At 55.4% G+C, this 16,653-nt stretch overlaps 1 protein-coding gene and 1 long non-coding RNA gene across 2 annotated transcripts in view; both read left to right on the top strand.

The window, feature by feature from the left end:
* Positions 1–16,653, top strand: part of LOC138846143 (uncharacterized) — a 94,955-nt gene that overhangs the window by 64,373 nt on the left and 13,929 nt on the right. The gene's annotated exons all lie outside the window — the stretch shown is intronic.
* CCDC182 (coiled-coil domain containing 182) lies at positions 7,165–8,496 on the top strand. Its single transcript, XM_002719097.6, has one exon. The coding sequence runs from the start codon at positions 7,362–7,364 to the stop codon at positions 7,821–7,823; it is 462 nt and encodes a 153-aa protein (XP_002719143.1). The 5' UTR covers positions 7,165–7,361; the 3' UTR covers positions 7,824–8,496.

Below are 16,653 nucleotides of genomic sequence, written 5' to 3'. Positions count from 1 at the left end.
CCGCTCCGGGCGAGAGTTCGGGAGGAGAGGCTCAGGCGGGAGGCCAGCAGGGGGCAGGTGGCAGGTGCACCTTGGGTGGTGAAGGCAGGGCTCGGACGTGGGAGTTGAGTCAGGTAGAAAGTGCCCTGGATGGCGCCTGAGCACCGGCTGGCTGGTGGGCTGTGGGCGAGCCCGCTTCTTACAGACACACAGCCCCGTGGACACTCCTTAGCAGTGTCAAACTGTGACAAATGGTACGGGTAGAAGCGGCTGGGTGGCAGCTGCCGCATCTCAGAGGGAAGCAGGTATTTTTAGCACTGAGCCTTGGGCTCTGGCGCTGGGTTAATTAATCACAGCGAACAGCACCAAGTTTTGTTCTTGATCCTGGTCCCCACCCCCTCCCCAGCCTTGTCCCCATTCCCCAGACAGAATGCCAGCTGGAGCAGCCCTGGATGGTCCTTGCATGGTACTTGGGGAGATCAACACCTGCCCCCATGCTGGGGCCTGCAGGGCCCAGCCCAGAGCTCCCCAGCGCCTTCAGCCCCTCCAGGTTCCCCCAGCCCATTCCTGCCCCAGGCCTTTCTCATTGTTGTTCCTACTGGAGCATTGCCCCCACCCCAGCAGGCTTTCGTAGTGTGGCCCGGCTTGTTGCCCTGTGGATTTAGCACCACCCAAATCATCCGTGGTGTTGATTGCTAACTTTACCACCTGTCTCCTTGCATGGAAATGCCAGCTGCCCGGGACGGGACCTTCTCTGTCTTGTTCACTCTCTCGAATCCCTGTGGCTTGACTCAGCATACACAGGGTAGGTACTCAGTGCATGTCATTGAATAAGCAAGTGGATGGATGGATAGATGGACAAATGGATGGGTAGGTGGATACATGGATGGATAGATGGATGGGCTGATGATGGATGGATGGGTGGCTGGGTGGATGGATGGATGGATGAATGGACAGATGGATAGACGGATGGGTGGATGGATGGATGGATGGGTAGGTGGATACATGGATGAACAGATGGATGGGTAGATGATGGATGGGTGGATGGATGGGTGGGTGGACAGATGGATGGATAGATGGATGGATGGGCTGATGATGGATGGATAAATGGATGGGTGGATAGGTGGATGTATGTATGGATGGATGGGTTGATGCATGGATGCATGGATGGGTAGATGGATGGGTGGATGGATGGATGGGTTGATGGGTGGATGGATGGACAGGTGGATGGGTGGGTGGGCTGATGCGTTCATGGATGGACAGAAGACCTTTATGGACACATGAGGGAAGACATTGGAGGTATAGCAGTCTCTTCATCTAGGCCAGGGAAGCTGCCATGGGAGGCCCATGGCCAGGGGTTTCTGGGAAAAAAATGAGTAGGGCCATCAGCTGTCTTTTTTTTTTTTTTTAAGATTTATTGATTAATTTGAAAGCGTTACACACAGAGAGAAAGAGAGGCAGAGAGAGAGAGAGAGAGAGTTCTTCCATCGCTGGTTCACTCTCCAACTAGCCACAACAGCTGGAGCTGCGCTGATCCGAAGCCAGGAGCCAGGAGCTTCTTCTGGGTCTCCCACATGGTGTAGGGGCCCAAGGACTTGGGCCATCTTCTTCTGCTTTCCCAGGCTATAGCAGAGAGCTGGATCAGAAGTGGAGCAGCCAGGATTCGAACTGGCACCCATATGGGAATGTATGGGAATGTCGGCACTGCAGGCGGCAGCCTCACCTGCTATGCCACAGTGCCAGCCCCCATTAGCTGTCTTATTTCCTTTAAAACTGTCCAGTCAAATGGTCTTTGGGGTTTCTAACAGTTTACTCTGATTTTTTTTTTGTTTGTAATTTTTTCCCCTGGGGACTGAGCGAGATAGCCCCATTTTAAGGGACTTGAAGCCTGTTTCCCGACAGACTGAAAGCTGCCCCTGGCAGTTCCATTTGGGGAGGGCAGGGTCCTTTCACTGGGTCTTCTCTCGCAGTGTCGCAGCTCTTTGTGGAGGACACAGCTGGGCGCGCAGCCTCCCCTTTCTTGCTCGAGGTAGAACCCAGATTGAGCTGTGTGCTGGGAGGCCCGAGGCGCAGTCGCAGGAAGGGAACGACTGCTGTGAGCCAGCTGCAGGAGCTCCGTGGCCCCGGGCAGCCAGGGATTGCGCTGGAAACGGCCCAGAGTGGCTTCCTACTGATAGGATGCGGAGAGAGCCTAGCTTCTGAGGGGCTCCTTCCCCTGAAAATGGGGCACGAAGGAGCACACCCCTGCCGTGGCCCCTGTCCTGATCCTAAATTTCCTGTGCAGAGCTGAAAGCTGTTGGGGGCAGGGGCGGGGCAGGGGCGGGGCTGGGGAAAACGGGCGGTTTCCAGCGACAGGACCCAGCAGCGATGGTGCGGGGGTGGGGTGGGGTGGGGGTGGGGGGGCACTCCGAGAACACACCCTCTACTCACAGCACCCATCCATGCAGGTGGACCACTCTCCTGGGTCTCCTGGGGCTGACACGCCCCCTGCCCACACCCCCATCACCCCAGATGTGGAGAGGCTGGGAGTCGCTGGAGCGGGCGCAGGGAAAGCCTCGACCGTGCAGTTGAGAGCACTTGCCGGGAGAGGGGAGAATCCATTTCTCTTGCTGTCTTGAAGGGGGCAAGAAGATCGACCTTCGTTCTTCCCTGGATACCCGGAAGGAGACTAACTGTGAGACGGCTGGGAGCTCGTTCAGGACAGGCGCCTTGCGGGGCCCTGATGAGGACACTGCCCCGAGGGCTCAGCGGTATCCAGACCTGGGGCCCTCTGGGGACAGCGTTCACCTGCTCTCAGCCTGTGCTGTGGCTCCTGGGAGACACAGTGGCCCCTACGCCATGCATGGGGCCACATTCCAAGACTTCCAGAGGATGCCTGGAATGTGGGGAGTATTGAACGCTGGATATACTACGTTTTTCCCATTCACACAAGCCTGTGATCAAATTTATCAACTAGGTACAGTAAGAGATTAACAGCAGCAACTTACTGTAGACTTAGCAATTGCAGCATACGACTCTCTAAGTCAAGAACTTTCACGTCTTTCACTTAAAGGAAGCACTTAACAGCTGCTCTGTGGCATATCTAAACTGCCAGGCTGGGGAGGCATCACCCCGTGAAAGGAAGACTCTTTGAACACAAGCCGGGGATGGTCCATCTCATCACCGAGAGGGCCGTCACGTGACGAGCAGGCAGGCAGTGCGCGTGCGCATGCTGTGGACCTGTTGGAGAAGGGAAGGTTCCCACCCCGGCCGGGACAAGGGCAGTGTGAGACTTCGCCGTGCTTCTCACAACGGCACATGGTGTAAAAGTGAGGAATTGTCTACCCTGGGATTCTCCATTTAATGTTTTCAGACCCTGGCTGACTGCAGGTATCTGGACTCGCGGAGATGATGCTGCAGGTGCGAGGACTGCTGGCCTGCCCTCCCCCTGGCCCTGAGAAGGGAACTGAAGCCCCATTCAAGCAGCAGGGAAACCGAGAAATTGGTACTTGCATTCTGACTTTTTAAAAAAATTATTTAAGAGACACAGAAAGAACAAATGAGAGAGGAGAGGGAGAGCGCGCTTCTGTCAGCTGCAGCAGGGCTGGGCCAAAAGCCAGGAGCCAGCGTCACAATCTGGGTCTCCCACAGGGTGGCAGGAACCCAACTGCTTGAGCCCCAGTGCTGCCTCCTACGGTCGGCATTGGCAGGAAGCTGGAGTCAGAACCCAGCCAGCCCTGTGGCTTAGTGGGTAAAGTCGTCGTCTGCAGTGCCGGCATCCCATACGGGAGCCAGTTTGAGTCCCGGCTGCTCCACTTCCAATCCAACTCTCTGCTATGGCCTGGGAAAGCAGTAGACGATGTCTCAATTGCTTAGGCCCCTGCACCTGCATGGGAGACCCTGAAGAAGCTCCTGGCTTTGGATCGGCACAGCTCTGGCTGTTGCAGCCATCTGGGGAGTGAACCAGCAGATGGAAGACCTCTCTCTCTCTCTCTGCGTCTCCTTCTCTTTCTAACTTTGACTTAAAAAAAAGAAAAGGAAGGAAGGAAGGAAGGAAGGAAGGAAGGAAGGAAGGAAGGAAGGAAGGAAAGAAAGAAAGAAAGAAAGAAAGAAAGAAAGAAAGAAAGAAAGAAAGAAAGAAAGAAAGAAAGAAAGAAAGAAAGAAGAAGCCAGAGGCAGGTATCAAACCCAGGGACTCCAGTGTGGGATACGGGCAGCTTCATTGCCAGGCCCAGTGCCTGTCCTTCAGTTTGGCATCTGCTGCTTTTCTTCTACAGCGCTGGTTCAGACTTCCACCACTCCCTGTGGGAGACAGAGACAGAAAATCAGAAAAAGAGACAGAAACAGAAAAACACTCAAAATGAAAATGACAGACTACAGGACAGACACATCCTTCCTTTTGTTGGTTCAAGAAATGTTTTTTGAGAACCTACTCTGCCCCACATGCCCACGTACCCCTAACGCACCCCACACCACACGGTATTACCCTCTCCCCCAGCCCCGCCTGGAATCAGGAGGTTGCGGTTTCCCCTATGACCAGTAGGTGTCATCATGTCAGCAGGAAACCAGGGGTGGCCGGGATACAATAGCTACCTCTGGAAATGAATTTGATTTTATCTAGGTTCCTGAGAGCCATTGTGCGCAGGGCAGCAGGCAGGACACCTGAGGGTACCCAGGGGGAGAAACACACAGTCCCTGCCCTCATGGAGTTTACTGGAGCCTCAGGAACCTGGAATACCCAGGTCGTAAGCAACAGAGGGAGAAGGCAGCAAGTGGACTGCATGGATGCTGTGCTTCTCAGACACCTGCCAGGAGGTCACCTTCTCACCTTTCAACCAAAGGACGAGGTCCAGAGAGGGGAGGCAGCTCAGCTGGGGTCACACAGCAATTCCAGACTCCCGACTGCCCGACTCCTAAAATAGTGCTCTTTCCAGCAAACACTCTGTCTCTGTTGCTGGAGCTGCTTCTCCCACCTTGTGATTCAAAATGCCACCTTCGTTTATCCACGAGCCTTCTTGCAAGGCCTTCTACACTGGTCAGTCTGCATCTCAGAGCGGGCAGCGCCCTCCTCCCTGGCCTGGGGCCCTCACGGGACATTGGCTGCATGAGGGCAGGAGGGCTGCTCGTGCGGGCCTTCCCAGGGGCGTCGTGTCGGTGACTTGAAACTGGCTGCGGTGGGAGTGCTCACGCCACGAAGTCAGCAGCAGCTCTCCCAGAGCTTTACCTCTCCCACACAGCACCACGGCTGGATTGTGCCCCCGGATGCAGACGGAGGCTGAGACGCAGGAAGGTAGGGGCGGCTGTGACAGAGCCCTCGAGTGCAAGGGGAGGAGCTGATGCTCCAGCGTCCAGACAGTGGATTCTGCGAGACTCGGAGTCACTGACGTGGAGCCATCTGGGTTGAGTGCTGGTGGCTTAGTTCACTTTCTGCTACTATAATAAAATTTTAAATTTATTTATTTCTTTGAAAGACAGAATTACAGAGAGGGAGAGGCAGAGAGAGAGAGAGAGATCTTCCATCTGTTGGTTCACTCCTCAAATGGCTGCACTGGCTGGAGCTGGGCCAATCTGAAGCTAGGAGCCTGGAGCGTCCTCCAGGTCTCCCACGTGGGTGCAGGAGCCCGAGCACCTGGGTCATCCTCTGCTATGTTCCTACATGCATTAGCAGAGAGCTGGATCAGAACTGGAGCAGCCGGGACTTGAACCGGTGCCCATATGGGATGCTGGCGCTGTAGGCAGCAGCCCATTTCACTATGCCATGGTGCTGGCCCCAATCTAGGTGATTTATAAAGAACAGAAATGTATTTCCTTCCCGTTCAAGAGGCTGGGAGGTCCAAGATTAAGGTGCTGGCGTCTGGCAAGGCCTTCTTGCTGGGCCATCTTGCAGCGGAAGGCGGCACTCAGCAGAAGCACAAAGAGGGCGAGAGACAAAGGGAGAGCGCTCCGCCCTTCACCAGGACCCCAGGGCTGCGACAACGGCCTTGATCCACTCGCTCACACCCGCCTGACTGCTTCATGGCAATTCTGTTTCCACCTGGGTCTGGAGGGCTCAACCATTCAAGCCCTGGCACCAGGTTTCTTGTGTGGCTGCGGCTGTGGTTGGCGGCACTAATCCGAACAGCCAGATTGGAAGAATTTGGGTGAAGAGACGACCCATTCAACCTTGGGCGGGCCGACTCTGTCGCTCACTGTCGGGGAGACGTTTAGATCTGGAGCCCAGAAGAGAGGGCCAGCCCGGAGATTGAGTTCTGCAAGGCGGAACGTTGCTCCTGACGAAACCAGATGTGAAGTGACTAGACACTTTGCTTTGTCACAACACTCAGGCAGAAAGTGCAAGATGTATCTTTCTGTGTGTTCTTCCTCCTGTTCATCACAAGTCACAGATGTTGGGGGCCTGCTGTGGTTTGTCGTTGTCACGTCTTAATTCCTTAAAGCAGCGATGCGGGGAGGTGTCTGTCTTGCGGACACAGCCCTCGTGACAGATAATGCCTTTCCCGTGGGGACGGGTTATCTACCATGGGAATGGGGCCTGCTCTCTTTTTTGCACTTGTCCTCTTGCCCTTTCTACCCCAGGCCCTCACCTGAAGCTGAGCAGCTGGGGCCGCCCTACCTTGGACTTCCCGACTCCAGAACCGTGAGCCACAGCCAACCTTGTTTCTTTATTAACTATTCAGTCTCGGGGATGCTGTTACAGCAACAGAAACATGAACTGAAGCGGGGGCGCACTGCCTTGCTCACACGTGATCCCTGCTTCGCGTACACAGGGAGCCCTCAGCAAGTATCCACTGGAAGCCCCTATGCCGGCTAAAATCAGCCACCGCTGTGGACCACACGTCAAAATGTAAGTCCTTCTATCAAAATTCCTAGGATTGTCTAGGATTCTGGCATCATTGTAGGAAATTAGTCTTTTAGAATTTTGGAGCTAGAAGAGGGACCTGATGTCATCTCTAGCAATGTCCTTGCTTTCTTTACTGGTAAGAAACTTAAACCCAGTGCCGTCCCAAGGCCATCCAGGCCCCTTGCTAGTGTGGGAGACCAACAAGTCTTGGAGGCCAGTGGGCCTGGCCTGCCTTGTGCTGGCTGGTGTGCTTCCCTGCCCTGGAACTTGAGTTGTCCCTTGGGCTAAAAGAGAACTTGAGCTCTGGTTCTAGAAGGGCGATGAATGGATGAGAATCCACATCTCAGAAGGCCACTGGGGTAGATGAGCAAAGCTCTAGGCAACCAACCAAGGAGGCTACAACATGCAAATGAGCAGAGTGTAGTTCTCTTCCTGATTGGCTGAAGGCGTTCTGAGGTCACAAGGCATGGGATCTCTCCACTCCAAAAGACTGCATCTCTAGCCCAAAAATCTCGCTGGTCTGCTGAGCTCCTGGCTCCCTCTCTGTCCAAGCGGGACGAGACCCATGGAGCCCCCCTACCAGGCAGCATCCATTCTCATGAAGGTGAACACCTTACAAGGGAAGAAGATGGTGGAGACGGGCCTCCAGTCTGGAGACTTCTCCCTGTCCCAATCCTGGCCTTCCTGCCTCCCCCCGCCAGCCAGCTTGGAGACCCTGCAGCAGAAGGTGGCTGGGGTGCAACGGGAGCTGGCGGACTTCAAGAAGGAGGCGCTGAAGGCCATCCATTTCCTGGAAGACGCCTTCGGCAGGATGAATGGCGCCCTGGCGCAGCAGGAGGAGCAGGCCGCCCGGGTGAAGCGGCGGCTGAGGGAGGAGGAGGACCGCGGGGTTGTGCGCAACAAGGTCCTCACCTTCCTGCTGCCGCGCGAGAAGCAGCTCCGGGAGCACTGCCAGCGGCTGGAGCACCTGCTGCTGGCCAGGAGTCGCCCCGGGCCGGGCGCCGCCAGGAAGGGCCAGGCCGACTGAGCTGCCTGCACTGCACCAGCCGCGAGCCGGGTGGGTTGGTTTTGAGTGGAAGGACGAGCCCTAAGTCCCACTTGCTTCCCTCTCCCCATTCTCCACTGCTTTCCTTCTACCACGACAACACGTTGCTGAGAAGCAAGGAGACCCCACTGTGGTTTTGTTAGTGAGTTTTTATTTACCCAGCCTCCTCTAGGAGGGAGGCACCCCATCCTGGGCCAGACATCCGTAACTTGCACCCTGAACGGTTTCCTGTTTGTAGGAGTAACATGTACAGCATTTTAAAAATATTCTTAAATTGATTGTGTTCAACAGATCTACCTTTCTGTCAATGACGCAAGGCGCTCGTGACTTACTGCGAGGTCCACTGCGTGGGGTTGCCTCGTGTGCCCACGTCTGCAAGGCTCAGCCTCCCGGGCCTGGCTTTCCCGTCTGCCTTTGCCCTGCGAGGTCACCGCTCACCTCTCCTTGCTGCGTGCCCACCTCGGCTTCCTCCCAATCACAGTGGCGTGGCTCAGCAGGACTCTCACGGTGGAACTGAGCTTTGGGGGTGTGCTGATGCGACACCAACCAAGACGGGCCGGGGACGTAGGGCCACCGAGCTCCGGGTTTGATCCAGGCCACAAACATCCCCTCCCCCTCACCTCCACAGGCACCTTGCAGGGGAATGTTTTCTCCCCAGTACAAAGCAGGAAGCTGACCACAGGGTCTCCGCTCTAGGAAGTGGCAGGACCATGGTTCAAGTCCAGGACACCACGCCGGGCACTAATACCTTCCCCTCCGGGCATGAGCCCACTCTTCTGCGGGACTGCAGTTGTCACCCCGATGCCTTGGGGGCCCCATCGTTGTCAATGCGCCTTTTATTTTCAATTAGCCATGCGTCTCATTGATCCCGGTGTTCTTTCTCTGGTCCTGCAAAATGCTGCCCAGAAGCGAGGTGCCTGCGGGCCTGGGCAGTGTTGGTCCCTGTGTCCCCTGCCCCGTTTCATGCCCTCTGATCCGCCACTGTGGCCGCATGCTCCCTCCTCTGTCTTCCAGACTCTCTCCAAATCCAACGCCAACTTCCGGAACCCCCAGTGGACCTTTTCAAAAGGACTTGACTTACAGTTCATTTGCATTCAGCCACCCGTCAATCACCTCTCCCACAGGGGCGCCTCCTCTAACTTTAGGCAGTTTCACGGTAATGCTAGCAACGGCAATAGTGCTGCTCTAAGTTAGCAAGAATGCGATGTGTCCCAGGCGCCACCCCGGGGCCCTTGGAAGGTAGATACTAGTAGGAACTCGGCTTTAAGATGCGGGCGGAGGAAACCGCAGCTCAGAGAAGCTGAGGAACTTGCGCAAGGTCACACAGCTGGTCCAGTTGAAATTTGGACCTAGGAATGTCTGCGCCCTTTACCTCTCACTGGTATTTTGGGAAGCCTTGGGGAATCTGATAAACGCTTCTTGAGTGGATAAAACAGAGCCCAGGAATTGGGGAGAACTCGTTTGGGGAGGGTGAGTGCTGCACCCCTGGCCCTTGCTGGGGACGGGATGCCTGTGCGTGAAACTCAGCTACGAAGTAGAGGTTTTGAAACACCCCTTTGCCCTTTGCGGAGCAAACTGGTTCTGTGCTGGTTTCTATGGAGAAGCACTGGCGTGAACAACAGCTCCCGCATGCCGTGCGATGGCCCAGGGGGATTCTGAGTGGAGGTTCATAATGGGTGACAGTCTGGTCACCCCTGGAGCCTTCTGTGTTTAGTCCTGGTCCAATGTCTTGACCGGGTCCTAGGAAGCCTGGCGTGTGTCCAGAGGATGGACAGGAGCCAGGGAATCCTGAGGAGGGGGCAGAGCTGAAGGACCCGGGGACCCTGGCGGGAGACCCAGTCACGCTCTGGCAAACGTGGGGAGCACAGAGTGTGCTTTGGAGCTGGACAGAGCTAATGAATATTCTCCGCGCCTGCGCCAGGGCCAGAGGCGGGACACACAGGGAGCCGGGCAAATGCAAATCATGGCCTTCCTTGGGGGCCGGGCTATGCAAAGCGTGGCCTTCCTTGGGGGCCGGGCTATGCAAATAATGGCCTTCCTTGGGGGCCGGGCTATGCAAAGCGTGGCCTTCCTTGGGGGCAACCCTGCTTGAGCAGGTGGTTTAGGGGCCTGCTCCGACCTCAGCCCTCAGCCTGGTTTCCAGGCACACCGCTAGCAGTGGTGGGCAGCCGCAGGTCCCTGGGGGACCCATCTGTAGAGTGTGCTGTGTAAGAAGGGACCTTTCTCCCAAGGCCCCCAAATCAGAAACTCGCTCCTCCTTCCTGGGCAGCGTCAGGGAAGAGAAGGAGAGCTCAGGAGCCCTCCTGGCCTGGAGGAGTCTCCTCCATGTGAGGGGCATGGGAAGCAAGGGAATGAGGGGAAGACTCAGTCTGAAGCCACCTCATTCCACAGGGTGGTCCAGGTGGCGAAGACGGACTGCAGCCCTTCTTCAGAAACACAAGGGGGCGGCTGCTGTGGCGCAGCGGGTTAGCGCCCTGGCCTGCAGTGCTGGCCTCCCTTATGTGCGCCGGTTCGAGTCCTGGCTGCTCCACTTCCGACCCAGCTCTCTGCTATGGCCTAGGAAAGCAGTAGAAAATGGCCCAAGGTCTTGGGCCCTTGCACCCATGTGGAAGACCCGGAAGAAGCTCCTGGCTCCTGGCTTTAGATAGGCATAGCTTCAGCCGTTGCAGTCAATTGGGGAGTGAACCAACAGATGGAAGACTTCTCTCTCTCTCTACCTCTCCTTCTCTTTCTGTGTAACTCTGACTTTCAAATAAGTAAATGAACTTTTAAAAAAAGAAAGAAACACAAATAACACAGGTGTGCACTCCAGGCCGTGTCCGACCCAGCAGGTCTGGGGTGGGAGCATCCTGGGAGACCTGGAGCATTTCAGAGGAGGATCTGGCCCTTGACCAGCTCCTGGGAGACAACCTCCAGACGCCCGCGTGTGCCACTGATAAACGAGTCTTTGTTCTCCAGGACAGGGAGCCGCAGCAGAGTTAATGCTAAGGATGTGATTTATGGGAGGGCCCTGGGTCCAGCTGTATCAGGTTGACCTCTGGGGGAGCTAGAGACTGAAGAACCAAGGTCAGCCACGTGGGTACTCCACGGACAAAAGCCCGCCCCCAAGGCTCAGACGCGCTTCCTGCCTGCCAAGCCTGTGTCTGTTGTCGCACTTCGTGGCTGGGATTGTTAAGCATTTTCCCCACAGCTGCCCTGAGACACGTGTTCCTGGCCCCTCCTGCACTCTGCCCGATGCACTTTTCACTTGCGTTGATCTCAATCTTTATTTAAAACATATTTATTTATTTGAAAGGTAGGGTTACAAACAGAGAGAGGGAGAGAGAGAGAGAGAGAGAGAGAGAATCTTCCATCTGCTGGTTCACTCCCCAAATGGCTGCAATGGCCAGGGCTGGGTCAATCTGAAGCCAGAAGCCAGGAGCTTCTTCCAGGTCTCCCATATGAGTGCAGGAGCCCAAGGACTTGGGCCATCCTCTGCTACTTTCCCAGGCGCATGGATTGGAAGTGGAGCAGCCAGGACTGGAACTGGCACCCATATGGGATACTGGCATTTCAGGCATCTGCTTTGCCACAGTGCAGGCCCCTCAGATTTTTATCTTTCAGCTGGAATCAACTGTGTAACCATGAGTGTAATAACAGCTGTGAGTTTGAGGGCATCCCTGAACCTGAGGGTGGCCTTGGGGCCCCACAACACAATGTCAGATGCACTTGACATGTAACTATGCGAGCTAGGCGCTGTTGTCCCCAGGACAGAGGGAGAAGCTGGGGCAGAGAGGCTAAGCAGTTTGCCTAGGAGTAGACAGCAACACTGCAGAGCTCTGAATCTTGATCACCACCCCGTACCAAACAAGGGACTTGGCGCGATGGTCTGGGCTCCCTTTGCTGGGAGGTCCCTGGAGGTTGGTCCCCAGGTGAGTCCCTCGTGGGGATGACGATGAGGAAGTCTGCAGGAAGAGCCAGAGTTTTCTGGAGGGCACAGGTGCACACCTGTCCAGGTGCGGGCAGGTGATCTACCTGGAGACCCCGACAGTGTCCTCTGGTGGGCTTCTCTGCCACAGGGTTGGCTTTTGTCTGTCTCTTTCCTCTCCCCTTGCTCCCAATCCCATGGTCACGTGATGGCTTCAGGAACTCCAAAATTGTGTCATTGCTCAACCACTTGCAAAACAGGAAAGAAGTGTCAGACTTTTCTTTGCAAGCTTCCTTTTTTTTTTTTTTAAATCAAAGGAGAAATTCTTTTTTCAGAATTCCCTGGTGACTCTCCTGTGACATTTCTTTGGCCAGACCTGGGTCACTTGCCCACCCCAAACTGATTATGAGCAAAACGGAAAAACAGCCCCACACCCCAGCGCCTGGGCCTGACAAGTCAATGACCCAATATCTGAACAAAACCAAGCTCTGTTTGTGAGGTTGCCTGTTGGACGGTAACCAACCCCTGCGGCCACAACCTCAGCCTCAGCCATTCCAACTTAATTGATGGCCAGGAAGACGAGCGTTCCGGGAGATGGGACAGCTCAAGGGCTGTGCAGGGTAGGGGCCGTCACGTGGCTGCAGGAAGCATGGATGGAGGTCTGCGTTGGGGACGTGGGCTGGAGGCAGGTGCACAGGGACGTCGTGGTGCCACGGGCACAGACTCTGTGCCTTCATTTGCTCCGCCCTCATCTGTCTGGAATTCGGACGCTTAGGATGACCCAAAGGGTGCCACAGAAACTTTGAAACCCATCAGCCCTTGAAAACAGGCAGCCAGTCTTGGAGATGCAGTCCACAAGAGTCAGGTGTCACTATCCAGGTTTACCTGTGACTGTCCTGGTTTTACAATGGGGGTTCCTGCCTGGCGGGAGCCCTCTCAGTTCTGGGCAGACTGGGTAGGGTTGGTCACTTGGCTTGAGACAAGGAATGCAGGGAGGCTGCGGGGAGGTGAGCCACAGGAAGGCGGCGCCCAAGGAAGGCAGTGGCAGCTGGGGCCAGGCTGTGGTGCAGGAAGGGCTTGGCCTGGTGCTCAGCGCCTGTCCCTACTCCCTGGTCCTCGCCCACACCTCAAGTTGACAGCAGGTTTCTGAGCAACTCTCTCTCTCTCTCTTTTTTTTTTTTCTTGACAGGCAGAGTGGACAGTGAGAGAGAGAGAGACAGAGAGAAAGGTCTTCCTTTTGCTGTTGGTTCACCCTCCAATGGCCACCACGGCCAGTGTGCTGCGGCCAGCACACTGCGCTGATCCGAAGGCAGGAGCCAGGTGCTTCTCCTGATCTCCCATGGGGTGCAGGGCCCAAGCACTTGGGCCATCCTCCACTGCACTCCCGGGCCATAGCAGAGAGCTGGCCCGGAAGAAGGGCAACCGGGACAGAATCCGGCACCCTGACCGGGACTAGAACCCAGTGTGCCGGCGCCGCAAGGCAGAGGATTAGCCTAGTGAGCCACGGCGCCGGCCCCCTGAGCAACTCTTGAGAGCTCTGTGTACAGCTGGGGTTGCCGATTAGGCCACGACACACAGCCAGAGCCCGTGCTAGAGGCCAGAGGAAATCCCGTGACAGGTCAGGGAGCCAGGAGGAGGCGGCTTTCTCCAGCCCTCTTCCTCCCAGCCGTGAACAGCAAAGCCGAGCAGCCCACCGGCTCCCTGCCTCTGAAAAGCAAAGACTAATAGAAGACCAAATAGCAGGCGGCTCTCCCTGCCAACGGCCCCAGTTCTCAAAGGTTTTCTCCCAGCAGTGAGAGGGCTGTGGAGGTCTCCTGCAGGTGGCTCCATCACAGGACGGCCTGTGGCGGCTCAGGGTCCCTCCCTGGGAACCCCAGTGCTGGGTCTTCTGCACACTGGGACACTTAGGTGAGCGGCCAGATGGCTGGGAGGCAGAAAAGACAAACCCGCAGTGCTTGGCTTGGGACGGAAACTAACCCCAGCTCCCCAGCCTCAGCCGTATCTTTCCCACTTAACAGACAGCCAGGGTTAGGAGGGAGCGTGCTCTGGGGGAGGGGTGTCTGGGCAGAGCCGTGGCGGGAAGCAAAGCTCTGGATCTGGAGGTGGCTTCACTCCTGCTGATCCGATCCAATCCGCCCCGTGAGCCTCTGCCGCATGTGAAGGGCGTGTGAAGGGCAGTGAGCCTCGGGTGGGCGTCTCTCCTGGCACTCACCGGGTGTCCGTCTCCAGGGACTTTCCCTGGGCGTGGCTCACGCAGGAGACTCGGCCACTCCCCCAGTGTCAGAGGGGAGAAGGCCAAAGGGGCCCAGAGGTAACTGCCTCTCAAATAAATCTTTTTTTAAAATGACTTTTTTTTCCCTGCAAATGAACCTATCAAGGGAGTGAAAAGACAGCTCCCAGAATGGAAGGGTATATTTACAAGTCGTACATCTGATAAGGAACTTGTATTAAAAATATATAAAGGTGTTTCACAACTTAAAAAGATAACTAAAAAGCTAGCCAGGATCCGAACAGACCTTCCAAGAAGGAGGACAAATGGACAACACGCACATTAAGAAGACACTGACACCCTTCCTCATACGAGACACGCGAGTCACAGCTCGCTGCCATATCTACCATAGGCCACAGCCAGTGCCAGCGAAGACGTGGGAAACGGAAACCTTCACGCTGGGGTAGGAATGCAGAATGGTGCAGGCACTGTGGGAGACACTCCGGCCATTGCTGGACTTGGTAGAGTTACCCTAGGATTAGCATTCCCGGTCGCAGGCTCAATCCGAGAGGAAGGCAAACACAGGCCCACGCCAAGGCTCGGACACGCACGTTCAGAGCAGCGCTGCTCAGGACAGCCCCAAAGGACAAACCCCTCGACTGGCCCCCGGCCGGTGAACGGCTACGTAAAAGGTGGTGCATCCACACGCGGGCCATGACGGCGATAAAAGGAGTAAAGTACAGTTGCAGGCAGCCCCATGGCGGAGCCGGGAGGGAAACGAGACAAAAAAGGCGCTGTCTTGCAACCTCATGCCTGCGGACTATTCAGAGTAGGCAAATCCATAGATGCAGTGTAGTGGCTGCTCAGGTGGGGTGGGGAGGAGAAGCGGAGCAGGTGCCCAGGAGTGTGAGGACAAACATATTCTAAAGTTACTGTGTGTTTTCAATAGGCTAGTTACACGCTGTGTGAGTTCTATCTCAATGAAGCTGCTTAAAAATTAAGTGTAAGTTCAAATATACAGAGAAAAGAGAAATGATGCTATGATTTACAATTCAAATCTCATTTAATACTGAGATTTCAAGTAAAGATAGGTTCTCTTTTTTCAGATTTATTTATTTTAAAGATATATTTAGAGACCAGGCACTGTGGCCTAGTGGGTAAAACTGCTGCCTGCAGTGCCGGCATTCCATATCGACACTGATTTGAGTCTTGGCTGCTCCACTTCCGATCCAGCTCCCTGCTATGGCCTGGGAAAGCAGTGGAAGATGGCCCAAGTCCTTGGGCTCCTTCACCATGTGGGAGACCTGGAAAAAGCTCCTGGTTTTGGATCAGCCCAGCTCCAGCTGTTGCAGCCATCTTGGGAGTGAAACAGCAAATGAAAGACCTCTGTCTCTTTCTCTCTCTGCTTCTGCCTTTCTTAAAAAAGATATTTTTATGTATTTGAAAAAGCAGAGTTACAGAGAGACAGCAAGAGATATTCTATCTGCTGGTTCACTTCCCAAATGGCCACAATGGCCGGGGCTGGGCAGAACCAAAGCCTGGAGCTTTCTCCAGGTCTCCCACATGAGTGCAGGGACCCAAGCACTTGAGCCATCTTCCACTGCTTCCCCAGGCACATTAGCAGGGAGCTGGATCAGAAGCAGAGCTGTCGGGACTTGAACTGCTGCTCATATGGGATGCCAGCATTGCAGGCAACCGCTCAACCGGCTGCACCACAGCCCCAGCCTCAGGACGGGAGTTCTTTTAAATGGTTTTTAGTTTGTAGACATTCTGGAATCACATGAGATCCAGACACTGCTTAGGTTACACATGTCAGAAGTGCCCCAGAGACTCACCTGAATAGGTGTGTCACATTTGTCGACTGGATCAAACCACAGAGCTGTGACCTTGCTCGACCTCCACCGTCTTGGCGAGAAGTGCCAGGAGCTTAACAATAGGTATAAAGCATTGGGCCCAAATGGTGCGCTTCACAGCCCTTCTCCTGAGACACAGGAGGGGGCTCTGCCAGCCCTAGGAGATCCCTCCCGGGGCGCACAGCAGGAGACGCGAGGAGCCGGTGACAGCTGCCGGGTGGCCAGGAGGCGGCCGCGGGGATTGTCTCTGCCGTGCCCTCCCAAAGGCTGCCCCTTGCCCACCCAGCCCCTTCCTTTTGAATTCCTGCTGCAGCAGGAGAGAAAGGAGAGCCCATTTCCGTTTCTGCATGGGTGTTACTGTATCCCTCACAGCGCTGACCAGGGGGGCATTCGGCAATGACATGACAGATCGTCCTACATACAGTTCTGTTGTCTCCCTGAGCCAGGCATGGCTATCGAACATTCGAAACCCAGCGAGTGGGACTTAGGAACATGTCTCCAATGCTGTTTGGCTTTAATTAGTGATGTGTGAGCGGTGGCTGCAAACCCAGAGCCTCAGTGTCCCCATCCTGCTCATGAGGGAATGACATTGGCTCGCAGCGTTGTTGGGTGAGCTACTGGAGGGGACGCAGGTACGGCAGGATAATTAACTGTGATGCTTAATTGCACTGTGGTCCCTAACCCAAGATCGGCTGTGTTCCTTGCTTCAGGGACTCCGGTTTGCTGGGCCCCAAACAGATGTTGTCAGCAACCCAGAAGGGAAGCCTGGCATTTGCACTTGGAAGACTGGTGATCACGGAAATAAGGCAGGATCAAGCCAGAGTCAAAGGGGTGGAAGCGAGG

This window comes from Oryctolagus cuniculus, chromosome 17, assembly GCF_051225735.1.
Source record: "Oryctolagus cuniculus isolate XC-2025 breed Fujian yellow rabbit chromosome 17, ASM5122573v1, whole genome shotgun sequence".
Lineage (NCBI taxonomy): Eukaryota > Metazoa > Chordata > Mammalia > Lagomorpha > Leporidae > Oryctolagus > Oryctolagus cuniculus.
The sequence above is the reverse complement of the archived record's forward strand: the minus strand, read 5'-3'. Positions and strand labels throughout refer to the sequence as shown.

What these genes read in the sequence shown, in the direction of transcription:
- CCDC182 (XM_002719097.6), top strand. Translation starts at nt 7,362, where the DNA reads ATGGAGCCCCCCTACCAGGCAGCATCCATTCTCATGAAGGTGAACACC.